This window comes from Anthonomus grandis, chromosome 5 (assembly GCF_022605725.1).
Source record: "Anthonomus grandis grandis chromosome 5, icAntGran1.3, whole genome shotgun sequence".
Classification (NCBI taxonomy): Eukaryota; Metazoa; Arthropoda; class Insecta; order Coleoptera; family Curculionidae; genus Anthonomus; species Anthonomus grandis.
The window spans coordinates 31,705,999-31,733,938 of NC_065550.1; the positions used below are offsets into that span (position 1 = coordinate 31,705,999).

Sequence of the window (27,940 nt, forward strand, 5' to 3'; positions counted from 1 at the left end):
CCATCGGTTCTATACACTGGCTATATGGCTATAGAAATAATGTCCCATTTACGTTCCAAGTATATTATTTCAGCAAATATTCACCATTCATATTTCTTCACATCCTTATAATATGACAATTATAATATAAATTTTACCCAGTACCTCACAGTCATGTGCTGAAGATGGAATTTAGTTCACATATCCAGAATATTCGCACTGATTAAATCTGCCCCTTCGACTTGATTTGCTTTGAAATGTCATGAAAACTAAATACTGTATTAATATAAAAAAAATTTAATAATACCATAACTGTCAACAGTATTTTATACTTATAATATTTTAAAAACAAAATCAATGATGGAAGAGCCTCAAGTTGGTATGAGCCATCACGATTTTATGCTCATTGCAAGCCTGGACGACTTCATCGTCGTTCTTAGACCCCGCCGGACTACCCACATAAGAAACGCCACTCTAAAACAAATTTAAACGTAACGAAATTAATTTCTTTTATTATTTAAAAATTTATGATCTTACCAGTCTGGCCCTATCGATGTTATCCCTAAATGGGAAAAAGGCGTCCGAAGCCAACGCCACTCCCGCGTTCCGGTTTAGCCAATCGCGCTTCTCCGCCTCCGTTAAAGCTGCAGGAACGTCATCGAACATCGAATTGAACACCTGCAGGTCCATGTCTTTACCCACCGTTCCGTTCACGTAATTATCGATAGCGTTCGAGATTTCCGCCCTTTTTACTCCCTTTTTGAATTTCATCGCCAATACTTTCGGGTGTCGTCTCAGCCACCAATTGTCGGCCTTCTCTCCTGCCAACCTAAATAAGCAAAAATTACTATTTAGCACTGGATCACATACAAAGACGAAGGTTACATGTTTCGCCCGAATAGGGCATCATCAGACCTACAATAATTATGATGATGTGACACGAAGAAATGAAAATTCAACAAAAAACTTACCATAACATTTACAAAACATATAAATAAACAAAGCTTACAATAAAGTTGCACTATGGTATGTATAAATAAATTAACTAAACAATCAAATTACTTTATACATTCCAGAAATTTAACAATCGTTTGAGAGTCTAAAATTAGTTTAGGTTATTAAAAACTAGGTGGCCATCAAATTCGAGCCTTTCATTAACACAGGATAGATCTGGACTTTTAAAAGCTTTACTTATTTCCATTGTCTCCAGCAAGTCCAGTTTTTTACTTTTATTAGGTGACGGACTTTGGTATTTTGGCTGTCGGGAAAATTATGCTTGGAGTCAAGGAGATGATTAGAAAAAGGCGATCTAGTAATTGTTATAACGGTATTTTTTAATTTATTATATTGTGGCTTGTGTGTTATTCTAGTCGAAATCCTCCTACCAGACTGGCCAACGTAAACTGCAGGGCACTCTTCGCTAATCTCATAAACTCCGAGAGATGATAACGGAGGTAGTTTATCTTTGGGTTTAATTAAGTGGCTTTTTAATGAATTATTGGTTTTAAAAGCTGGGGTTATGCCAAAGGGAGAAAAGAAGTGGGATAGTTGGGACGAGATTGGTCCAAAATAAGTAAACGACCTAAAAGTATTATCATAGCTTGTTTGTTATTGGATTAAATTAAATAATAATTTATACTTGTTCACATACTGGCAATACATTTTATATATAGGTTTAAAAGGGAAGCAGTTATTGACTGCTAATTGTTTAATGGTAAGTTATTCTTTTTTAAAAGCTTCACGAGAAAGTGGTTCGAATTAGATGACCACCTAGTTTTTAATAACCTAAAATAATGTCTCTCAAATGATATAGAGATTTCTGCAATGCATAAAGTAATTTGCTTGTTTAGTTATCATCATAGTTATTGTGTCTTCTTATTAAATATTTAAGTGATCCTATAGATTTTGTGTTGTTGCTTTTTATAAAACATCATCTTTGTGAAAATGGATGAATTTCCCGATTTAGCACTGGGTTTTCTGACGATATTGAATGAATTTTTAAAGATATTAGTGCCTATCGGTAATAAAAGTTATGTCTTGAGGTACCTAAAATTAGTTTTTACTTAAGAAAATATGGGTTTTTAAGGAATCATTTCATATATGAACCATTTTGTAGGTCCAGTACTTTCTGAGTCAGAACCAATTTGCTACCACGTTTTTGATATAAATAATATTCAACTGCCTTAAAAAAATGACAAAATGCCTTTAACTGCATAGACGAACCACCAAATTACTCTTATATCCCAGAAAATAAAATCATATTTTTCGATATAGTTTAATTTCCTTAGTGTTGAATAAAGAGATAGTGTAGCTTTTTTTCAACAGAAGTAGCCCTGAAGATGGTCGAAACCTCGACATTTCTTCTGAAACAAACTCAGTTTTTATTTGGGATCCTAAGTTTCCTACATTTTCCCTGCAACGAAAATCATATTTTTTCTTCAAGTATTTCATATAGTTAAGTTTAACTGATTGCTGGAAGAAGAAAAATTGAAGAAATCCTTTAGTGATTTTCCAATGCCTGAAGAACGGATTTAACTGCCAGGATGAACTACGAAATTACTTAATTACTTGGAAAGGGAGTTCGAGTATGTTATTAAAGAGAACTTCTGCATGTCATGGCTGAAAGAAAACCCTTTGGGTGTACTTAAGTGGGGTGTTTAGTCAAAGCAAAAGCGGTTTCATAAGTGAATCATTTTCATAAGTAAAGTACTTTCTAAGTTAGGACCAATTTGCCATCAAGTTTTTGATATTCAACTGCCTGGAAGAAATTACAAATTGGCTTCAACTGCCGAGACGAATAACCATGAAATTCCTCTTATATCTCTGAAAAGAAAATCATAATCGTTGATAAATTTTAACTTTCCTATAGAGCTGAATGGAGAAATAGTGTACCTGCTGTTTTTTTTGTATATCATATAGTTAAATTTTTCGAAAAATTGAAGAAATCCGTCAGTAATTTAAAAAACTTTCTGGGCGGACTTAGATTACCTAAAAAGGCAATCCAGGGTTCATCAAAACATGTCTAAAAGTTACAAGTAATTTGTTTTAATAAAGAATCAATATTCAAAGATAAATTAGAACAAAGAAAAGGCCAACAATATCGCAACGCCGCTTGATCGCATTATTGATGTTACCGACGCAAGAAATCTGTACCAGTGACGTAGTCAAAAAATATTTATTAATAATAGATTTTGCTTTAAATATAAACGATATTACCGTTTATGGCTTATGAAGGAGAAGGACAAGAAGAACTATAGACTGAAGTAACTTAACTGCTTGTAAAAAATCTACGCATTTAAAGAAGTAGAAGACATGCAGGACAAAAATTAATAAACTGTCTGTAAAAGAAATATCAATCATTTCTTCCGAGCACTTAAAAAAGAGAAGGACAAAGAAGAAGAGGGATATTAGATCTGCATTTAAAAAGGAAAATTAATAATTTCGTCCAGGCAGTTGAGATCCTGAGGGAACAAGACAACCTGAGGTCTATAGTAACACAACTGCCTATGAAATTCGTTACAATCTTTCATGTGCTAAGAAGAATAAGAACCAAAGAAAGAAAAGGAAATGTAGAATAAAATTAATGAGTTGTCTGTAAAAGAATCAGTAATTCTTAATAATTCTCATCTATATTTTTTTCAGCTACTTAAAGAAGTAGAATAAAAAGAAGACAACTGTGGAATAAAATTCATAAATTGCCTTTAGAAGTAAAATCAATAATCTCTTCCAGGCAGTTGATGTCATGATCGGGAAAGACGAGAAAAACTGTAATCTCTAGTCCATTGTTTTCATAACGTACCTCTGTATTTTCAAAACAAAAATATATTAAATTAATAACACAAAACTACGTCAACAAATACAAACAGTATATATGAGGTTATGTCAGTGAAAATAGAGGAGATAACGGACCGTTTTGTATATTGTGGCATTCTAGAAGTCCACATGCTTTTAAACATTTAAGTTAAAGATGGACATTTCAGCATGATAATGACCCGAAACACACCTTCAAATTAATAAAAGATCGGTCTGTTGCAAATAACACCACGTAATGCTTTGGCCCGCACAGTGTCCCAAACTTAACCCTATAGAGAACATGTGGGATGAAATTTACAGGGCAATTCATATATAAGTAAAAACCATCAAACTTGACCGAACTGTATGAAGAAGTTCAAAATCAGTGGAACTCAAGTATCTCAAGATTATATTGGTAAACTTTTACATTCTATGAAAAAATCGATGAAAAATTACCAAATTATTAATAATTTAGTTGTCTTAGTTAGTTGCTGTATATTTGACCCTACAAATTTGTAATAATTAGCATAAATATTTTAGGTTTTTATTAAAGAGTCAAATTTATATGTTTACTGTATGTATTATTATTAGATAATAAAGCCCCAAATAAAAATCCGGTGCCTAACTTTCAACAAAAGTTGCTCTACATATGAGAGATAGTGTAGCTGAAAATTTCTTCTAAACTTACTAACAAAGAATCGGTGAATATTTTTTTAAACAAAACACCCCATTGCCCCCAAGCACATGTTGAACTCAATTTTGTTTACTGTTACTTTCTAAGTTCTAGTTACTCTAAAACTCACCTGGTGCAGTGAATCCTGCTCTGTTGTCCGGCCCCAATACCGATAGTTTGTCCATCTTTCGCATAACAAACCGAGTTACTTTGGGTGTATTTCAACGCAATAGTGGCCACTATTAAATCCCTAACTGCCTCTTCGGGTAAATTCTTATTACTCGTGACGATATTCTTAAATAAACCGGCATCTATTACGGCATCATTCCTTTTTTGTTCCAACGTCAGCCCAAATAAAACTTTACGCTCCATATGATCGGGTTCATAGCTAGGATCAATCTAAACATTTCGGGCTTTTATAACAAATCAATGTTCAATGTTTTCTGGTTTTTACCTGTAGCACACAATAAGCTCCGTTCTTCTTTTTGGCTAATAAACCGAGGGCTTCCGGTGTGTACCCTGGGGCGATGATACCGTCCGAAACCTCTCGCGAGATTATTTTGGCGGTAACTTCGTCGCAAACGTCAGAAAGGGCCACGAAGTCCCCGAAAGAGGACATGCGGTCTGAACCACGCGCTTTCGCATAAGCCGAAGCAATCGGAGTTAGGATTTCGAGGAGGTCGTCCACCATACAAAGTTTTGCCTAAGGATATACATTTATTATTATTAAACTGAAGCAGTTTTAGTTAAGGTACGATTCCAGGCATTTATATTAGGCTTTCACGTGTTTTTAGAGTAATTTATAATAAATTATCTTATATATAAAGAATTCTTGTAGCTCAAGAACTTTCTGGGTTATAATCATCTTCATGAAGCCTACCTAGAAGAGCCTTATACTGGAATTTTAAGAATTAAACAGAGAGAGAGAGAATTTAAATTTTAAAAAGACGCATCAACATCTGGGACCATTTAGCGCCCTATACTTTTTTTATCCTTCTATGTCTATATCACAGCATAAAGAAACCAGCAGTCGCACTTCAATAAAAATACATTGGCTTGAATAAGCGAGTTCGGTGCATGTGTACTAACGCAGGCGAGGCATTTTTGCTTATAGTAGGGATGCCGCTGACACTCGCTACGGTCCACGCGGCTTTTGCCTTGGCTAGAGCCGGACTTAAACATTTTTTTAGATGTTATTATCTTGTAAAATAAAAATACCTACATAGTACAAATATTGATTTTTTAATATAAATAAAGTTCATACATTAACAAAATATTTAAACAAAAATAAACATCGCATTTCTACATCTAACAACGACGATATAGAAGAATACGTGCAGGAAGTTAATTAGGTATGTACCATAAATTTAAGAGACCATTCTTTGAGTAATTTTAAAACAAAAAGTTCATATAAACATATGTCCAGAAATTCTTCGTTCTCAATATACAGGGTGTTAAAATTTAACAACAACTAAAATATATGCCACTGAGTTTTGTGCAATTTTTATTATGTTCTGTGGATTATACAAATAAAACTTTTCTGTCTCTTGAATTTTTTTCGTATCTTGGTTAGTTAATAATAAATTCCAAATGAAACTTTTCCCCAAATTCCTTGTGTGATCCAGGGATATGCAATTAAGTGGACTTTTTTTTCTCGAAAAATAAGCGAGATACGAAAAAGTTGTATTTGTATTTGAGTAAATCAAATAACATATTAAAAAGGCACAAAATTCAGGTGCCCCAATTTTTTTGCCACAAATATTTCTTCAGGTCCCGTTCGAGATTACACTGAACCTAATAAATTTAATCATATTAGGGGTAAATTAGCTCCTTAATGTTATAAATAACACCACCAGAGAACTTGCGGACCTATGTTCATATGAACTTTTTGTCTTAAAATTACTCAAACGATCGCCTGTTAAATAATTTATGGTACATACTTAATTAACACCCTGTATAGTAACGCTTTTAGATTAACATCTGACTACATAGTAGTTTAAGGATAACTAATTATACAAATAAAGTAATATTTCAAATAGAAACTCTTAGGCCAATAAATAAAGACAAATAGTTGGCAACAATTCAAAACAATTCTAACATCTGCGAATTTTTGTTATATTATTAAGTACCAACTAAAGTAAAAGTATACAATTTTGCAACTCTTTTAAATATGGCAACACTGTTAAAATGGCAGAAATATAAATAATGTCCTTAAAAATCAAAAAAAAAAAAAAAAATTACATTGCTGCAACTTTAATTGATGCTTAATTATGTTATTTAAGCCATACAGCCAAATTTGCAGCTATTAAAAACTTTGGCAAAGTCAATTATTTTGCTTCATTAATAATTTTTGATATACCCCTCTTTTAATACAAAAGTTTTTATAAAAAACGCTACGCTTTGTAAAAATGCTATTAAAATAGTCACTAAGTACGGCGCTGAACTAGACGATACACCTATGAACACAGTTCGATAAACAGTGAGCTCGGCATCCGGAGAACATGGCTGCGGCATGGCTAAGGATGCTATTAGTTCGCTTACATTTTCGAGCGGAGTGAGACTGCTGGTTTCTTTATGCTGTGTCTATATGTTCGATCCTCTTGTAAGATATTCATATTTCATTTTACAGGGTGGCCCATCGAAAATAGTCCAGCAAGGTTTGAGAACTTTCAACCCCTTAGCGGGAGCGACATTCACCCTTATTTTTTAAATGGGGTGTGTTGTGATACATTTTTTGAAAGGGCATTCAATTTTCTTTAAAATAGCGCTTTGCTTTTTAAATTTGAGATGCGGGTTCCAGAGAAATCTAATTTAATTCCATTGATTAGTACTTACGCATTATCTTATTAAATATTGAAAATGTCCGACGTTTACCTCCATACAATAGTAACTGTTCAAAGTGTTCCCGGACATTGTGAAAAATATCGGGTGTTATTTGTTGGCATTCATGAATGATGCGGTTCCGTAAATCTTCTAACGATTCAGGTTGGGTGGCATAAATTTGAAGATTTCAGATGTTCCCACAAAAAGAAATCAAAAGGAGATAAATCATGTGATCTCGCGGGCCATTCGATAGCACCCCATCTGCCAGAAAACGTTTCATCCAGAAACTGCCGTGCTGGTAAAGCATAATGGGGAGGAGCCCCGTCTTGCTAAAATATCGCATAAGACTATAGTTGTTGCAAAAGGGGCATATTGGTTGATTTTCCTTCTTTAAAATACATTCACGTGTGGTTCTAGTTTCAGTTGAGTTAATTTCTGTATTTTATTATTTCTTTGCGGGAATAGATCTCTGTAGTAAAAGGTATTTGATAGTCTAGAGCAACTACATTTTGCATTTTTTGCCATGTTATCAGCTGTTTCATTTCCGTCTAAACCTATTACATTTGATTGTCATTTTGAATATTTATGAATGCTGGGTGTTCACAACTATACCTTCGAAGAGTATGTAATGAGCAGAGAAGGAATTAGACATTTACTGAAAGATGACTTTTTTTATGAAAGTAATTGCTTCTTTAATAGCATATAGTTCTGTGGTAAATATACTGCTATTTAAATTTATTTGACAAAGTTTCGTTGACATATTTGGCTCTATGTGATTTGTTGATTTTTACTATGTCATCAGCGAATATTCTAGAACTTATAATATGGAATAATAGATGATCTTATACTGCTTATAACTATTAAAAATAAGGTTGAGCTGACTACATATACTTGAAAAATACAATTTTTTAGTATAAATTCGAAGAGAGGATATTTCTTAGGCAAGATTTTCGCAGAAAGTTCTGTTAGTCAGAAAAAAATTATATTTTTTTAAAGTTTCGTAGATGATCCTTGAAGTCTTATTCCCCAAGAATACAGAGTTCTAATAATAATGTATTTCCATGTGGTATCAAAAGCACGAGTTAGGTCAAGGAAAGCAGCAACTAGGTAATTTTTCTTAGCAAAGTTTTCATGTAAATCAAGAGTAAATATATTATCAAATGTAGATTTTGTAGAAAAAAACGAAAGACAAATTGATTTGGATCAACGAAATTGTTTTTTTCTAAGTATCACTTCAATCTAAAATTGACTATTCTTTCTAAAATTTTGCTTAGATGGTTTGTAAAGGTCGGTAACTTTCTATATTGGTATGTGGTTTCGTAGGTTTAACAATTAGAATTAGAGTTGAATGTCTCCATGGATCAGGGAAAGAGTTAGTGGAATTATAGTACTTCAATAGTTTAGGTGCATTGGGGAAGATATACAATCATTGAAACCAAAATCACGTCTGGGCCAGGTGAACGATTTTTGCTATACTTTATTGCAAATTCTAGCTCTTTAATGGTTAGGGGCAGGTTATATGAGAATTCAGTATAAATTTTATTTCTATTTTTTCAATGTTTGATTTTATCATTAAAAATTTTGGGTTATAGTTATGAGATGCTGATATATTCTGGAAATATTCTCCAAAGCAATTTGCTATTTCATGTGAGAATCTTCTAGCCATTCATTATTATGTATTATCCCATTTATAGTATTTGAGGGTTTGTCTTTTAGTCTGTTGACTTTTGACCAAAAGACACATATTGCTTCAGGGAAGATCTCTTTGCCCTTTTTGTGACACTTTTTGCCTTTGATTATTGGTAGATGTAGAGTGTTTAAATTTGAGCTTTTTTTTCCTTACGAAAATTGCATCATTATATTCTTTCAACCACCAAGGTATAGGGGGCTTTGTTATATTTTATTAAATTTGTTGGAATATGTTGGACTGTCGAAAGTTTGATGGCTCTAATAAATTTTCCTAGAAAGTGCTCGATTTTGGAATCTGCGCCACGTTTATATGATTTTTTTATAGTTTTCTCAGTCAGCTTTAGATACGTGGTAGACTTTGTTATTTACATTCGCAAGATTCTAATGTAAAAGTCTTATTATAATTGTGTAATGGTCACTGCTATGAGTATCTTCATTTATTTCCCATTGATATTTAGTAGTTAAAGATGAACTATATAGAGTTAGATTTATGGCAGAAAGGGTTCGAGAGGAGAAGCTAATGAAAGTAGGAACTACGTTATTTAACAAAATAAAGTAAAAGGATTTGGAAATTCTTGAATAAGAGCATTTAATGAGTTTATGTTAGTTCCAAAAGAGGTTAAAAAAAAATATATATATAGAGCATATCGTAGTATTATGCGGTACAATTGCAATTGCCACACCACCTGATGCTCTATTGGCGTTTATCCGGTCTTTATCTAACTATGTTGCAATTCTTTATTTTGAGTTTTTAGATTTGTTTCTTATAGGAATATTATCTGTGGTTTATATCTAGCGATGGCTAATTTTGAATCTAAATTATTGTGAAGTCCAAGTATATTCCATAAAATTATAAGTGGGTTGAATATGTTTTGATTTAGGTATTTTGATGGTGATCGAGATTGAGGATTTTGAGCCTCTTGAGGATGTAAGAATTAAACACTTCATATAAACAATGCCCAATGAGTTCCTACCAATATTAATTCAAAAACTATCCCAAGCATCTTTATGGATTCAGAGCAATTTTTTACATGCAATATTTTTACATGCATTCAGAGCAATTCTTAATAAACAAATTCATATAAAAAGAATTTTTAGAGCTTTAAGAAAGAGCCTTAAGTTGGAATCTGAAATAATTTCTAAGATTTAAAACATTTAAATTACTTAAGACTTCTAAACTTCAAATTATTAAAAAACAAAAAAGACTTTTTATTGACCTTCTCAGATATGACGTTAACAATCTCAACATTTCAAAATATCACTGTTTTCAATAACAAATTTCGCAAGACCCTCTTATCAATAAAAAAAAAAGAAAACATGTTTTTATAGCAGATCCCCTGCGAAGTTTAATAAGAAACTTATTTTTAAATTATTATATGAAACTGATATAAATCTCAATTTACCTCCTCTTGGGTTAACTGGGTGCCAACTGCAGCCCCAGCAGGTGACACATGCTTAAAACTGGTTGCAGCAGGCAAACCTAAAGCGTTCTTCAACTCTTTAACCAGCTGCCAACCGTTTAAGGCGTCACATAAATTAATAAAGCCTGGAGATCCATTTAAGACATCCAGGGGTAGTTTTGGTAGGGTGGTGAATATTTGGGCAGGTTTCTGATGGGGATTCATACCATATCTGCAATATACAATTCAATTTACCCCCATGACATGTCAGAATTTAACTAAATAAAAAATGACTCACCTTAAAGTGAGTTGAGAGACATTGGCTGAATACTGTTTCCTGAAATAGTCGCTTATGGCCAGGTCATACTCGGAGGTGTGCGTGAAAGCCTTTAGGGCCAAACTTTGCCTGGAATATTCACTTGTAAAGAAAAACAACATAAATTTAAAAAATAGTTCATATACCTGGTTTGTAAAAGGGTGTCCTTATTGGGGCTACTTTTAATCTCATTAATAACCTTTTCATAATCATTAGGGTCACAGATTATTGTGACCCTTTCATGGTTCTTAGCTGCAGCCCTAAGCAGTGTGACACCACCTAAAAAATAATGTAGCAATTGGTGTCAAAACAGAGGTTTCTGACTTAGGAATATTTATTGACTCCAGGTTGTCTTTTAAAAGTCACATCAATCAGGTGACTGGTAGGGCAATGAAAATGCTGGGTTTTATCCAACGGTCTACAACTGATTTGTCTTTGTTTACTTCTAGATTACTTTATTGCTCTCTTCTTAGGCCAATCTTGGAGTATGGCTCAATTGTGTGGTCCCCGTCATATAACTGCTACATTGAGCAGATTGAAAAAACTCAAAATAAATTTTTAAGGGTGGCGGCTTTTAGATGTGGTTACAGGAGACAGGAGTATTACTATCAGTGGGTCAGGGATAACCTGAACTTACCCACATTAGAGTCATGAAGAACATTACTTGACTTATGTTTTATGCATAAGGTTTTAAATGCTACTATAGATTGTCCCGAGTTATTGTTTTTTTTTAAACTTAGGGTGCCTTCCAGATTGAATAGACAATCAGAAATATTTTCAGTCCCATTCCACCACGGCATTAATGAGCCAATTACACGACGATGGCTCAAAGTGCTAATGGTCTGTCAGGACAGATAAACTTTTTTGACTCTAGGATTACATCTTTTCATGGGCAGTTAAAGAATATTATTTCATAGGGGCTTTAATTAATTAACTCATCTACACCTTTCATTGATTTATAGATAGTTTTGTATCTGAATATATATGTTTGTATGGGTATGCTATGTAACACTTTTGTAAATGGATTCCGTAAATAAATATTTACCAATATCAATATTCTCCACGGCATCAGCAACAGTGACGTCCGGTTTGGCCACTGTCTGGACAAAAGGGTACAAGTTGCACACCACAATCCTGATCATTTCGATGTTTTGCTTCTTCAGATCCTCTTGATCCGAGGGGATCAGTCTGGACAGGATGCCACCGTGTACTGCCGGATGCAAAGTCTTAACGCGCCCCCCTAAAATTTCTGGAGCATGTGAAATATCCGAAACATCCCTGACGGGAAGACCGGAGTCCCTTAGGGATTTGGCGGTGCCACCGCTTGCCACCAAGTTGAAACCTAAACTTTGTAGCTGTTTGCCTAGTTCTAGTAGGCCTCTTTTGTCCGAGACAGAGAGAAGGGCTAAAAGAATTGAACAGGGTAAGAAAACATTATCTAAGGATCATTTTCTCTTTCTAGTATATGATAATGGTGTGTCAGAAGCATTTGAAAATAGTGGTAAGGGATGACTTTAGTATGCTGATGGTGCATCATTTGGGGAAGAGAATATTCTCTTAATGGCCAAGAGTTAGTTAATAGGCTTAATGAAAGTAAAATGAAAATTAAGATTTCAAACTAAGACTAAGGACAAGACAGCTGATTGTCAGATCTAGTTCTTGGGTTTTCAATGGATGCTAGTCTATCGTAGGGTGGGCCATAAATTATGCTATAGGTTATGTCAAAATATATATGCCAGAAATTAGATGAACGGTTAGTGAAGGTGCTGCTGTCACAACCTACTATGATTTATTTGAGTCAACAATGCAGTATGATACGAAGCAACAAATACGAATATTAACAAAGTGTTAGAGTTCAAAAATCTGCAATCAATTGTTAATGTTAAACCTGATATCACTTGTAAAATCATGACATTGTATTCTCTAATTATCTACCCAGAAATTATTACATGTTAAGCAAAATATGAATAAATATACAAGATATATAGACAGCTGATGCGCACTCCCACAAGAGCTAAAAACAGAATGAATGACAAATAAAAATGTGTAATGTTTTATCACTGGATACAAGGAACTTAGTTTTAAAAAAATTCAAAACAAAGATATGTATGTACCTTCTTGTCGGAGTATATTCTTTTCAGTAGTATTACTTTCTAAGGAGAACTAAGGTGCTTTCCCTATAACATTTTATTTTTAGTGAATTTTAAAATGAATGTAAATGTAATGTTCTGCTTGTAAATAGAAGTCCATTCTTAAGGTGGAGTGGCTATAATACAGCAGGTTAGCAAGAGCAGGAATTCTTTTCTCTACAAATGCAAATGCCAATCTTCTTGTCGAGAGTAATGCATTTCGATGAGTTCACTCATCATCAACAGACTTACAAGATGTTTATGTAAGTAGGTAAAGGTCCTTTCGACAAGCGAGTGCATAGCATAGTTAGTACGACGATAAGGCAAAGAAAACAATAGATTTATCAGATTACAGTGTGGAATATTAAATGAAATCCTATTAAGTAGTTCGGGACAAATCACAAGGCCATTCAAAAGTTTATATATAAACACCAAATCATTCTCAGTGCGTCTCTTAAGTAAACTCCGCATATTCAGCAAACTCATTGCTTCATCATAACAATGGTCATTAGGAACTGGAATGCAAAGTTTATAAAGGCAGAATCATAGAAATTTATTTTGAACCCTCTCCAGTGTCATACAATTATTCATGTACAGAGGAGACCAAATTATTGATCCATACTCCAACAAAGAGACAACAAGTGATATGTACAACCTTTTGCAAGTTTCAACCAACAGATCCCTACAATTGCGCAGGACAAAACCAAGGACCTTAGATGCTTTAGTTATAATAGTATTTACTTGGGTATTAAAATTTAATTGTTCATCAAAAAAGATACCAAGGTCCTTTACTACTTCAGTGTACCTAAGATTAACATTATCAATAGTATAGGAGGAAGTTAGCCATTTGTTTCTTTTGTAGAAACTAATGTAACTGCATTTACCGACATTCAGAGCCAAACTATTACCAATACACCATTCACACAATCTATTCAGATCATCTTGCAAGAGAACCATGTCTTGTTCTGAACTGATCCCCCTATAGTAGTAGTAGTAGTAGTAGTATTTATTAATAATAATATACATACAATGCATTATTACAAGTCAAGTCACTTACAAATAAAGATAAAAGATAAAATACAAATTGACAAGTTTTGCCCAAAAGCAGATAAAATATAACACCTAATCACAATATTTGCACTAAACCTAAAACACTTAACATACATTCTTATTAAGACAATATTGACATAAGATTAAAATTAAAATTGGGATGAGAAGTACTCCTCAAATGAGTAGAATGCACCCCTCAAAAGATGCATTTTTATTTGTTTTTTAAACTGCGGAAGGCTAAGAGATTTAATGTTTGTTGGAAGACAATTATAAAATTTTGGTGCAAAGTATCTGGTTCCATTTCTTGATCTCTCAAGCCGGCTAAACTCAGGCACTAGCTTATTACAATTCCTAGTTTCATAATTATGAAAATGTAGGTGGGTTCTATAGTGATCCAGATTTTGGTGAACACGCAACAGGCACTGCATAATGTACACGGACGGCAAAGTTAATATTTTAAGCTTCCGAAAAGATTCCCTACAGTCATCTCGGTAACCCTGACCAGTCACAATACGAATACACTTTCTCTGCAGCCCAAATACTTTATCTATATGGCAGGAATGACCCCATGTCAGTATGGCATAAGTTAGCTGTGAGTGAAAACTACTATGATATGCTGTAAGTAAGACCTGCAAGGAAGTAATTCCCGCTAGATTTCTAAAGAGGAATAACAGACTGGACAGTTTACTAGACAGTTTGACTATATGTTGTTCCCAAGTCAATCCTGGATCAAGGTGAACACCAAGAAACTTAGCCTCATCTGAACAGCTTCCAAAAGCAGGATGCTCAGTCAATGTATTGTGCCGCAAAGTAAAGTTAAGTGTTTGTGACTTTGAACTATTGAGAGAAAGATGATTTGCCAAGAACCATTGAAAGAGGTTATTCTCCGGGGTCTGGAGATCTAAATTAATGATATTTGAAGGGTGATAACTTTGATAGTAAGTTGTGTCGTCAGCAAACAGAACAGTGCTAACAGAGCCCCCCTGTGAAAAGGCCAGATCATTTATGTAGATAAGAAATAGTATGGGTCCCAAGACAGACCCCTGTGGAACTCCATATTTCAAAGGCTTAATATCAGACTTATTCTGATTAAAGACAACAAACTGAACTCTATTCGACAGGTATGACTCAAGCATCTTAATTGCTTCCCGGTGAAAATTGTAGGCTTCCAGTTTTTTTAGAAGAATGCTATGTGTCACACAGTCAAAAGCCTTTGTGAGATCCAGGAACGAGGCCAAGGTATCAAGAAACTTTTCAAATCCTTCCAGGATATTACTTGTAAAATGGTCTATAGCTAAAGTTGTTGTCCTGTTTTTCCTGAAGCCAAATTGAGTTACTGCAAAGAGCTGTAAAATCATTACAGTTCATCACCTGTTAAATCATCGGCAAATAACAAAAAATTACTATTTTTAAAGCAAACCAAAATATCATTAATGAAAATATTAAACAACAGGGGAGAACAATGACCACCCTGTGGAACCCCAGAGATCACACTGATAAGATGCGACCTAGCATCCCCAATTTGTACCTGCTGAAATCTGTCAGAAAGAAAACTTGCAAACCAGGCCACCAAACAATCTGAAAAACCAAAAAGTCTCAATTTTTCTAGTAATAAGCTATGGTTGACACTGTCAAAAGTTCCCCCCTCTCCAAAGCATTTAACAGAGCACCCTTATACAGCAACAAGTTTGTAATAGCAGACTTGCCACGACTGAAGCCATGCTGTTCACTTAACAGAAGTTCTTTGCAATAAAAATTAATTTAGTCATAAATAAGACTGGCAGACTGTACACACACACTCCTGTAATTGATCATTTCATTAGCAGCACCACATTTAAATATAGGCGTAATAAAACTTAGTTTCCACTGGGATGGAAAAACTGTCAAGTCTAAAGACCTACTGAATAAAATAAAGAGGGCATAAGAGACGAGGGCACATACACATTTTCTCAACAAATAATTGGGTATACCATAAGGTACTGATAACAATATATTTACTGATAACAATATATTTAAATTTTAAATGGTCAATTTGAAGATTTTATTGATATTCTACTTTGTCAGTTTTTCCCAAAAATACAGGCTGTTACTATTTTCGTCCACTTTCCCATGTTGAGTGTCAACAACTTTTAAAACATTTGATATCTATCATACCAACCTTTCAATAAATATGTTTCATTAATCGTCAGCCAATAAAAAACTTGAGGTTTGATTTGTTGTCCCTTATCCCGCTACCTACATTTTCACTATAATACCTAATTGAGGGACACTATACTCTGTTAACATGTTTCATTAATCTTGGCATATTTAGAATTTCTTTAGAGATAGTGCTCTAACGACTGACATTCATATGAATATTTCGTTTATTATAGTATTTGAAGCCTATGAAGAACTGACTATCCTGATTGGGAATGAAACATCCTTTTAGGGTTAAGAATACTATGAAATTCATGGTGCAAGCACAATATATTTAGAATATTCTTCTTTGGAATCAATACAGGTGATTCTTCGAACCTAAATATGCATTTTTAAGGTATATTTTAGTGAATTTATATTGAAAACATGAAGTGAGAACCTACTAATGTTTCCGAGTGTTGGGCATTAAATTTCCCTTGATTCTTGAAATAGATTAAATTATTTCGATATTTTAACGCGTAATAACTTGGCACAAAAGACTTTTAAGGTCCTCTAAATGAACTTACCGATATTTCCACCTGTTGCACTCATATTTCTAAATTAAAAAATTTCCACAGGGTTTCTTTCACTCACAAGGGGGGGCAATCAACTGAGATTAATAAATCTATTTGTTAACTCTTAATATTTATAACGCCAAAGGTCAAATTGGTTAACGCTCCTTTGATAGCCTTTAACGTTTTATATTTGCCGATAACCTTTAAACTTAAAAAAAAATTAAAATTAAAAAAAAAGAAAATAAAAGGAAAAAGTAAACAAAAACCACGTGGATTAAATGACAGTAATGACAGCACAGTACACAAATATATAGAATGACAGTACCGTGCGAATCGTCACGTGGTACGTTATCGATATTTTATATCGATCCTAGTGGTACCAGCTTGAGTAGGAATGATTATATCCTTGTTTGACATGTAGGGTTGTCCTAATATTTATAGCGGGAAATATGTAATAATCCTCGTCTGACATTAGTTATCTTTTTCTTACTGGTAGATGACTTGTACATGGTTAGTTATCGATATTTTATATCAATCCTAGTGGTTCTTTAAGTAGGAATGGTTATATCCTTGCTTGACATGTAGGGTCGTCCTTATTATAACAGGAGATGTAATTGGTTACCGCCTTGTTTTGATAGGTGTCACGTCGACATTTATGTCAGATTGACGACACTACAAAATTGACATCATTTTGTGACAGATGTCAAACGTCACCTATATTCGTCGTTAGTATCGAACTTATGAAAATACTACAATACTTCTTGTCCGATACATATGTTCCCTCTTGAATTAATTTTATCTCTTGATAATAAAACTGCACATTTTAACAAATAAATTAAATTTATTTAAATAGTGCTGGGGCAGCATATCGATATTAGCGCCTCTATCGTACGGTTAAAATCTGCTTACAAATAATAAAGTGACCGCTTAGTTTAGACAACAACAAAAAAAAATTACTTATTTACAAATAACAAAAAAATAACTGTGATCGCTTGTGATAAAAGTACCTTTTCGGCTTAAATTTATTGCCTCCATTGTTGCCAAAAAGGCACTTTTAATCGCCAATTAGTGAAACCCTTTTATAAATTAAAAATTGATGGGTTTTCCGAAGTAGGCCATGAGATTGGCCTCCCTGAGGGCTTCGGCACAGGTAGGATGCGCGTGACATACCCTGGCGACATCTTCAGCCGAGGCGCCGTACTCCTTAAAACAAAACACAAATTAGATTAGGGACGCGCGTTCAAGTATCGATATAATTTACTTGGGCTAACACAGCCTCGTTGATAAGCTCCCCGGCAGAGGGACCGATGATGTGAGTGCCCAAAATCCTGTCCGTACCCTTATCCGACAGAACTTTCACGAAACCGTCGGTGTCGTTGTTGGTTTTCGCCCTCGAATTAGCCAAGAACGGGAATTTGCCGACTTTGTAAGCGATTCCCTCGCTCTTGAGATCCTCCTCGGTTTTGCCCACCCAGCCGACCTCCGGATGCGTATAAATCACGGACGGCACGCAATTGTAATCGATGTGCACGGGACCGCCCATGATGCCCTCCACGCAAATGATTCCCTCGTCTTCCGCCTTATGGGCCAACATCGGCCCGTGGATACAGTCGCCGATCGCGTGTATATTCGGGATGACCGTTTGGAACACGTGATTGACCGGGATGCGACCCTTTTGGTCCCTTTCGATGCCCATCTCTTCGAGGCCGAGGTTTTCGGTGTAGGGACGACGGCCCACGCAGACCAATAGCACATCGCATTCCAACTAAAATTTACTGGTCTTATTAAAATTTAATTTGTGAAATAAAACATAGATGGCAAAAACATCGATAAACATGCACTAGTTTTGATAATTTTGTCATTAGGGAGTTATTTTAAATAAATTTATAAATTTATTTAAAAAATGCTAATTGGATGGCGTTATGCAGAAACCTACCAACCCACAATATCTCAAATTTTGGGTTGGGTGCGTATTTGGATAGAAAAATACGCCTTCTGCATTCTGTAAAAACCTACCAACCCTATAGTTTAATAATATACCCTATAAAAGTAAAAAGATGCTAACCCACAAAATTTATTTCGGCAAAACCTTCTATTTGCAGAAACCTACCAACCTACTTGGTATTATTTTTAAAAACCGCGCCATGCACCCAAGTGGGTTGCAAATATTACACTGGTATTCATAGTCCGTCTCCAGCTGCTCGCCAGAAGAAATTTTCGGAGATTTTGTCAAATTCGTTTCATAGTCGATCGTCCGCCGAATGTCGCATGCGTAATGTTAACTGAAAACAAGGTGATCTCTTCATATACCTATTATTCCTAAATAATAGGTATAATAGAAGGAATAATAGGTATATGGATCTCTCGCCGGCGGGCGATTTGTTAAAACTCGGGAGCAGTGTTTCACAGACAATCTTCCGCCGGATTAATACTTTCGCAATTTGAATATTCCTCCAGATTTCAGCGTGGCGATCGGATTTTGTAGATAGGTACTTCCGCGACGCGCCAAAAAGTAAACACGTTGGTAAACGATAATAATGGAAGACGCCTACGACATTGTGAGATTAAATGCAGAAGCAGATGAAATCAATGACATAAATAATATATTACATGGGCCTGTACTTCGTCGAAGATACAGTAGTGGCCAAAATTATAGCAACAAATCTGAATTTTACTAATATTTAATAATAATAACTATTATATGTATGTTTTAATCGTAAAAGTACGCGACTGGTTTAGATGGCCACTTAATATTTAAACAAAATTTCTCATTCAAACAAAAAAAAGCCTACCTGTTTTTTTGCTGACAATAAATATTTGTAATTGCAAATATTTCACCTGGTCATAATTATAGCAACATTTGAAATTTAGTGCTCTTTCAATCTGTTGAAGTGCAATATTGAAACAATTTATATTGTGATTTCTTGGTAGTTATTAACTTATTTAAATAACAGTATGAGTCGTGGTAAAACCGTGTCTGTTGAAGTGAGGCAACTTATAATTAATCAGTATAAGTCAGGCATCAAACAGTCATCCATTGCAAAAAATTTTGCTCTTCACAGATCAGTTGTATCACGTATAGTGAAAAGATACAATAACACAGGGCTGGTAGTACCCAAAAAAAATTCGGGACGTCCCCGGAAAACTTCAAAAAAAAGTGACGAAATGGTTGTTCGGATTTCCAAGCAAAAGTCCCTCTTCAAAAATTAAAGGGCTTTTGGATGGCAGTGGGTGTTCCGATCTTAGTGAACGATCCATAAGGCGGCGTCTATTTGAAAATAAGTTGTTTGGACGCAGACCAGCAAAAAAGCCTCTTCTTTCCAAGAAGAACGTGAAGGCCCGACTTGAATTTGCTCGAGAACACCAGGGCTGGACTATTGATCAGTGGCGCAGAGTTATTTTTAGCGATGAATTAAAATTCAATTTATTTAAAAGTGATGGTGCTGCATACGTTCGACGTCCTGTAGGCAAAAGATTTAATCCTCAGTACACTTCTCCTACAGTTAAGCATGGTGGTGGTTCAGTTTTAGTGTGGGGCTGTTTTTCGGGGTATGGTATGGGACCTCTTCACAGAATAGAAGGTATTATGGATCGATTTATGTACAAGGATATATTAAAGAATGTTATGTAACCCTATTCTGAAGAAAATATGCCACTGTTATATCAATTTCAACATGACAATGATCCAAAACATTCTTCAAGGCTAATAAAAGAGTTTCTCCATGATAAAAAAATTAATGTTATGAAGTGGCCCTCCCAATCTCCGGATTTAAATCCAATAGAAAATCTTTGGGAAATTGTGGATAACAGGTGTAGAACCAGGAATTTCAAAAATGCTGGAGAACTTTTCGAAGCTCTTCAGGATACTTGGTTGTCAATCGATCATGATGTTATAAACAAACTTATTTTATCCATGCCAAAAAGATGCATTGCTGTTATAAGGGCTAAAGGGTACTATACTAAATACTGAAGAATATTATTGTATTGTAATCTTATTTTGACTTTGGAGAATAAATAAATTGATTTTTCTAAAATGTGTTGCTATAATTTTGTCCAACCCGTTTCCTAAAAAAAATTCCCATTTTTTATTTCTTTTATAAAGTAACAAAAAAATAAACATAAATAAAAAGCTTTGTAAAAAATACATCATAATATATACCAGTTTTTTTTCTAATCTACCACATCATATAATTTGAAGGAAAAATGTACTTGTTGCTATAATTATGGCCACTACTGTATATAAGGGACCTTGACAATCCACTTGATTTTTATAATGATGTGCAGTTGAGGAGGCGATATAGATTTAGTAAAGATGTAAATCTTCATCATTTGACAGCGTTAATACAACCGCATTTGCAGAAAGTGAATATGCGTGGTTTACCGGTGCCTCCTCTAATTGCTTTATTATGTGCTTTAAGATTCTACGCAACAGGAAGTTTCCAGGTATGCAATTCTACATTTTTAAATATCTCGTTATTTACTATTATTAACCTATACAATCTTCAAAAATTAACTGAAATAATTTTTACTTTTATTTAGTTAGTTAACTTGTGGTGATTTAAGAGGTTTGTCGCAGCCAACAGTGTCCAGAATAATAAAAAAAGTTTCCGTAGTTATTGTTCACCAAGCTCGAAATCAAATTAATATGCCTATCACACCTGCAGAGGAACAGCGAACTTATTAGGCATTTTACCGAATCTCTCGCTTTCCTGAAGTTATTGGATGCATTGATTGTACGCATATTCCTATAAAAAATCCCGGAGGACCATTTGCTGAAATATATCGGAACAGAAAACGTACATTCAGCATAAATGTACAAGCGGTTGCAGGCTCGAATTTAAAAATTATGGACCTTGTGGCTAGATGGCCAGGTCGAGAACACGATAGTATGATTTTTAATAATAGTGTTTTAAAGCCAGATCTGGTCACTTACATGGATATCTATTAAGTGATAGTGGATATCCCTGTTTACCTTATCTTATGACTCCATTATTACATCCACAAAATGATGCTGAAAACCGATATAACACCAGCCAAATAAGAACTAAGGATTTAGTGGAACGACTATTTGGAGCCTGGAAAAGACGATTTCCTTGTTTGGCGAAAGGTCTATTGTTCGATTATGAAATACACATTTCGGCGATTCGCCACCTATTCGCCCGCCGAAATATTTGCCGGCGAGAGATAGCTCAGCGGCTCTCTCGGAGATGGACTATGAATACCAGTGTTAGACTCTCCTCAATAATAACAAAAACATAACCTAGTTTACTTTTTTCGTTGTTATTAATAACAACTTTAGTGCTGGTGCTCCAAATATTTTAAGAAAAACTTAAAAATAGTGCAAACAGGAGAAATTTTCTTGAGAAATCTTGGCTAAAAGTATACCTTTTAATATGCAGTACAATGTACAGTATTCGAAGTGCTAAAATTTTAAAGGCTGCTCTTGTCATCAAGGAAAATCCTGGTAAGTAACTTATATACTTATGTTTTCTTTTAGTTTGACACCCAAAGATGTTAGTATCTACAAATTCTTAACAAATCACAAGTTATTCTGACTAAAAAAAGTTAAAAATCGTCGTAGTTTAATCGACACTTCCTTACTTATAAATTTGGTAATTTTTTTTTTTTTGATTTTCGTGGCCTGGGACCATCATTAGTTGAACTTTTTTTTTTTTTTAACTGTAAATCCTTTATTCAGAAATCAAAACAATTAACAAGTTATAATAGGTAACAATATACAGTAAACTATAGTATAAAATATACAGTAAACTATAATATAAAATCCGAATTAAGGTAATCTCCTAAGCAATACTTATAGTATTGGTACCGGAGATGACGCCCATAATTTCAATCAAAAATAAAAAAACCAAAACATATACTCTCTTAAGCTTAAAAGAAAACAAAAAAAACCTTATCCAACACAATTTAAATGTTTAAAAATAGTTATACATAGTCCCAATTAACAAGGAATAATTTTAATCATTTTACAAACAAATTGTACGATTTTAAATTCTTTAGTTCTGATGGTAATCTGTTATAAACCTGTGTAGCTGCAGCCAGTGGGCTTTTCAGTGCCTTATCTGTTCTAGCATTGTCCAAACGTATATTTGAACAATTCCTCAAATTATGGTTATGACTTTCATTAACATACTTTATTTCTGTATTGGATTTATATTTAAGATTTATTATCTTATATATTAATTTACATTGTTCCAAATTTAATAAATATACTATTGGTTGAACAGATAAGGATTGATAAAGGATCTTTGTTGGCGTCAAATAATCAATATTAAATAAAATTTTTAAGGTTTTTCTTTGCAGAGTTTCTATTTTAATCAAATTTGTGTTATAACATGTTCCCCATACTGGTATTTGATATCTGACCACTGAAAGAAAGAACGCATAATAAATTTTATACCTAGCATTGTCAGTTAAGAAATATTTACATTTATTAAGTGCTCCGATCAATGATATTATTTTGCTATTAATGTGTTTAATATGTTCATTCCAACTTAGTTGCTCATCCAAAAAGAGTCCTAAATATTTTATGCTATCAACTTTTTCTAAACTTTCATTATTAATTTTTATATCTATATCTGTTATTACTTTATTTTTTTGTTTAAACAATATATATTTTGTTGTGTTTGTATTAATTTTTAGGTTATTTTGTAGAAACCACTCATGATAAATTTTTAAATCATTATTGGCCAAATTTGCGGTTTCTTCTGATGTTTTTCCAGTATAAAGAAGCACTGTGTCATCTGCGAAAGTATGATACTGTCCATTTAAACCCACTAGGCGCAAGCTTAGAACAAACAATGTATTTCAATGTTAATTAATTAACTTAACTTTTCAATGTTAATAAAAAGTAACTCTTTTAGATGTTATATTTTACGGACATAACCAGGAGACTGTAGTAGAATCAGAAGCATCTCACGTTGTCGTTCAAACTCCATCTGAAAACACAATGCTTCCGAATTTTGATGTTCCAACACCTAGAGCACCTGTTGCTACGTTTATTAAATGCCCCAATACTTCTAAGGGAACTTTTGTGGAAGATAGCAATGGTAAATAAAATCCATGTTTTAGGGAATTATTTTTGTTAAAATATATCTTTTTTTTTAGCTGCTACTTATGGACCTGCATACCAACTGCATACCTGGACCAACATACCTCAAAAAAATAATGTTCCAACAACTCTTACATCCATTTCTGTTGCCACGTTTGATAGGTGCGATATATCTCAGAAAACTTTTGTAGAAGATAGTGACGACTCACTGGCCGACCCACATTATGAAGTTGAACTGGATGATTCTTTGTCAGAAGTGGAGTTAGAGGCATCTGAAGATGTCAGTGACGAAAATATTCCTGTACATGTTGTCGCCGATAACGATTTTCCAGTTGATGCTACTCAAGAAATTGTAAGTCCAGCGATGCAAGAAAGGCCAAAGAAGGGTAGAAAACGAAAAATTCCCAATCAAACTCGAAAGGAAAAAAAGATACGTATGTACACCAATAAACCATATTTTTACTATAAAAGTATTCAAATCCAACCCAAGGAATTTGTCGATTTTTATTGTAACTGTACATTAAAATGCGCCGAAAGTGTTAACGTTGAAATTCGGAAATCCGAGTTTGAGAGGTTTTGGTCACTAAATTCATATGATGCTCAGGCTAATTTTATTGCTGCTAGTGTATGTGAGATTGAAAAAAAGAGATCTTATGGCAGAAATACTGAAAGAAGAAAGTTCTCTCGAATTTATAAAATAAGAAATACTAAGGTGTGTAGAGAAATGTTTATAAATACTCTAAAGCTAACTACGTTTCGCGTAAACACTGCTTGAAAGAAATTTCATGATCGGGCTCCTATTGGTGATCAAAGAGGTTTGAAGCAAGGAGGTAAAAACAAATTACCAGATGAAAAAATTCAAGTTGTTATTAATCATATTGATAAAATACCTAAATATACTTCACACTACCGTAGAGAACAAACGGAGGCAAAATATTTACCACCTGGCATCACAATTCAAAAAATGTATGATATGTACAAACAGGAAGAAGCCAATCCAGTAAGCCTAACCTCATACAAGAACATATTCTATACGAAATTTAATTTAAAAATAAAGCCTTTAAAAAAAGACACGTGCAACAGTTGTGATAGCTTTAAAATGAAGATAGACAATGAAAATAATAAAGAAAAAAAAGAAGAGTTCAAGCAGGAACATAAGAAGCATTTGCAAGTAGCAGAGGAGGCGCAGCAAATGAGAAAGGAAGATTTTAAGATAGCAAAAGAACAGATGGATATTGAATGTTTAAGTTTTGACTTAGAAAAGACCCTACCGCTTCCTAGAATCCCTACAGGCATCGTATTTTATAAGCGCCAGTTGTGGGTATATAACGCCGGTATACATAGTGCCAAAGAAAGTAGAGGTTACTGCTACGTTTGGGTAGAGAAGGTTCAGCAGGTAGAGGCGCCCAAGAAATAGGATCTTGCCTTCTAAAACATATAAAAAGTAGATTGCCTCAAGAAGTTAAACAACTTACCCTTTGGTGTGATTCTTGCGGTGGGCAGAATCGGAATATCAAGTTAATACTTATGCTTAAATCTATATTGTATGATACATGTACGAACTTACAAAGGATAACCGTAAAATATCTTTGTTCTGGGCATAGTTTCCTGCCGAATGACACCGACTTTAGTGACATTGAGTCGGCTCTCAAAAGACAACAAAGATTGTACACACCAGATGACTACATCGAAGTAACGCGTCTTGCAGAAAAAAAAGACCTTTAGTAGTCACGCAAATGAACGCCCAAAATTTTTTGGGTGTAATGAATATTGAGAAAAAAATCACCAACAGAAAAATTACAGAAGATAAAGAGAAAATTAATTGGTTAAAGATCAGGTCAATCAAGATAAATAAACAGGAGCCCTTTTCAATAATGATACAGCAACATGATGTTTCTCAACCCTATCAAAAAATTTCAATTAAAAAAATCTTCTCGAGGTAGACCTTACAATGAAGAAATCTTTAGCGACTTAATAGCTCTGTGGCCCAACGGTAAGCCTATTGCTGAAGCAAAATTTAAAGGAGATGATGCATCTTATTCTTGCAGACGCATTGCCTTTTTATCAAAATTTGCAAGGTGCCAATATAACTGAGGATGTTGAGGGTTACAATATTAATGTGGAAGATTTGGATTTTGAAGTGGATTATGTAGAATAGGTTTATAATATTAAATTAATAATAATAACTATTATTATTGATTATTTGGCTTTTTCGTAAATAAATATTATTCTTGGAGTATTATTTTTCTTTTATTTCGCAACTTACTGGTATTAATTACCCACTTTGCAAAACGCAAAAACCTACCAACCCACAAGAAGTCATGGATTTTTACCTTTTTTTATTTTTAAAATATCAGAACTTATATAGAATACCAAAAAACATACCTAAAATTAAAATAAAGTTTCAAAGTAGTTTTGAACATCCTATAGATTTTTTAAACTCATAAAATCTTTAGAGTTGATTATCACAGTTTGTCACGATTTAGGGTTGGGAGCTTTCTGCATAACGCCGTCCAATTGCACAAGAAAATATCATCAGAACAATGCTTTTTAAAGGTTCATGGGAATCCTGTCATCAACTATTTCCCAGTCTAAAGGTGCTTACAGTTATTTCTATTTATACATATTCTGTAATGTTCTAGGACTTTCAAACTTTCAAAAAAATTGAAATTCTTTTGTGCTAGTAGAAGATATGCCTCACAACTTTAGGACATTGGTAACTTTGCTATGTAAAAACCCAATTTATAACTTAAATAAATATGTTCACAAGAAAATATACACTTTTGATAAAAACTGGTAAGTAAAATCTGCTTACCTCCTCAGTCTTGGCACTGTCCTGAACATCTTGGACATTCACTTTGACAACTCCTCCAGACTTGGTGGCCCCCATAACTTTAGTTCCCAACTTGAAATTAAGCCCTTGCTTCTGTAAAATCTTCTGGAAAGTCTTCGATACTTCTTGATCAATACCCACACCTCCTATAGTGGGCATAAACTCGATAGCGGTGACTTCAGAGCCTAATCGTGACCACACCGATCCCAGTTCCACCCCAATGACTCCTGCCCCAATAACAATCAGTCTTTTAGGTACTTCCTTCAAAGATAATGCACCCGTGGAAGAAACTATTTGTTCCTCATCAATATCGATGCCAGGAAACGGCGTGACTTCCGAACCGGTCGCTATCAGAATGTTTTTTGTGTTCACCACTTCTGTGGAACCGTCTTCTTTTATGGCCGTCACTTGGTTCACCCCTGTGATCTTGCCGTGGCCCTTTATAAGGTCGATTTTGTTCTTTTTAAATAGTTGGGCGATGCCCCCAGTTAAGGCCGAGACGGCAGTGCTCTTTTGTTTCATAAGGGAGTCTAAATTAAGACGAATGTTGTCACTTTCAATGCCTCTTTTGGCTAAGTCTCCTGAGTGGGCCATATGATAGTAATGTGAGTTGTTTAAAAGGGCTTTGGAGGGTATGCAGCCCACATTTAGACAAGTACCGCCTAGGGTTGGGTTCTTTTCTATACTCACTGTCTGTAATAAACAGGTTTTTAGGATATTTTAGGGAGTCTAGTGACAACTGGATTTTAAGAAAATGTATGAGTTTTGTTGAACTGAACAAAACCTAACCTAACTTAATGCAACACAATCTGAACCTAGGCCAACTCGCTGTCAACAGAAAAGCTACTTAACTTTTCTGTTGACACTCAAGTCTTATTGAAATAAATGTTTGGCACTAATTGGCTATAGATCCTACTTTAGATTTCCTACATTTTACTATAAAGATCATACCTTCAGTCCCAGCTGGGCGGCTTTAATGGCAGCCACATACCCACCAGGTCCCGATCCAATAACAACTAAGTCAGCCTCATGCGAGGAAGAGTACATCCTGTGACATACCGTCGCGGCGACGTTTTTGTGCAGTCTTAAGGCCGAAGGCTGAAATTTTTACGAAAATCTACTGGTTTTACCACTAAAGACGGTTCTTAGGTTATATTACGTAAACTGCCGATTTGTAAAGAAATTTATCGGGGGAATTTGATCAGTTGCTTACCTTGAGGGAGCTGGCCATCGCGTTCAGCAGTTGGGACTGCATGTTTTTGGTAGTTGTTGGTCAAATTTCGATTATATGACTGATTTTTTCGGTTTTTTTTTTGACTTTGGTAATTTTTTTTCAAATAGGACGAAGGAATGTCAAAGAACTCTTGACAAGATAGTGTTAACTGTCATCGAAGGACTGTCAAAGACCTTTTGACAAGGTTAAGTGTCGTCAACTGTCATGAATAGTTTACTGAAACATGTGGTATCAATATCGATAAACCAAATGTCGACTGTCAG

General features: G+C 34.3%; 2 protein-coding genes and 1 long non-coding RNA gene across 3 annotated transcripts; 1 reads left to right on the forward strand and 2 right to left on the reverse strand.

The window, feature by feature from the left end:
- Positions 1 to 260: 260 nt before the first annotated feature.
- LOC126736054 (bifunctional purine biosynthesis protein ATIC) lies at positions 261 to 16,750 on the reverse strand. Its single transcript, XM_050440255.1, has 9 exons — positions 16,554 to 16,750; positions 11,718 to 12,077; positions 10,819 to 10,951; positions 10,655 to 10,762; positions 10,360 to 10,588; positions 4,899 to 5,147; positions 4,575 to 4,843; positions 517 to 808; positions 261 to 453 (listed from the first exon to the last, which is right to left on the reverse strand). Exons 1-9 carry the CDS (start codon positions 16,576 to 16,578, stop codon positions 334 to 336), a joined length of 1,785 nt encoding a protein of 594 aa, XP_050296212.1. The 5' UTR covers positions 16,579 to 16,750; the 3' UTR covers positions 261 to 333.
- A 612-nt stretch (positions 16,751 to 17,362) lies between these two features.
- On the reverse strand, positions 17,363 to 27,833 carry LOC126736058 (dihydrolipoyl dehydrogenase, mitochondrial). The gene is made up of 5 exons (XM_050440259.1): positions 27,657 to 27,833; positions 27,395 to 27,541; positions 26,426 to 27,136; positions 17,803 to 18,306; positions 17,363 to 17,744 (listed from the first exon to the last, which is right to left on the reverse strand). Exons 1-5 carry the CDS (start codon positions 27,696 to 27,698, stop codon positions 17,628 to 17,630), a joined length of 1,521 nt encoding a protein of 506 aa, XP_050296216.1. The 5' UTR covers positions 27,699 to 27,833; the 3' UTR covers positions 17,363 to 17,627.
- On the forward strand, positions 23,225 to 24,178 carry LOC126736070 (uncharacterized). Its single transcript, XR_007660601.1, has 3 exons — positions 23,225 to 23,361; positions 23,423 to 23,608; positions 23,667 to 24,178. It is a non-coding gene; the product is annotated as an uncharacterized LOC126736070 (long non-coding RNA).
- Positions 27,834 to 27,940: the final 107 nt, after the last annotated feature.

Bases quoted from the DNA above. Each gene is read 5' to 3' on its own strand.
- LOC126736054 (XM_050440255.1), bottom strand. From the start codon at position 16,578: ATGAGTGCAACAGGTGGAAATATCG. The intron at 5,148-10,359 runs GTAAATTGAGAT...GTATATCCTTAG, and splicing joins CCCAGTTAACCCAAGAGGAG to GCAAAACTTTGTATGGTGGA. The intron at 454-516 runs GTAAGATCATAA...AATTTGTTTTAG, and splicing joins ACATCGATAGGGCCAGACTG to AGTGGCGTTTCTTATGTGGG.
- LOC126736058 (XM_050440259.1), bottom strand. From the start codon at position 27,698: ATGCAGTCCCAACTGCTGAACGCGATGGCCAGCTCCCTCAAG. The intron at 27,137-27,394 runs GTATGATCTTTA...TGTTTATTACAG, and splicing joins CCGCCCAGCTGGGACTGAAG to ACAGTGAGTATAGAAAAGAA. The intron at 17,745-17,802 runs GTAAATTATATC...TTTTGTTTTAAG, and splicing joins ACGAGGCTGTGTTAGCCCAA to GAGTACGGCGCCTCGGCTGA.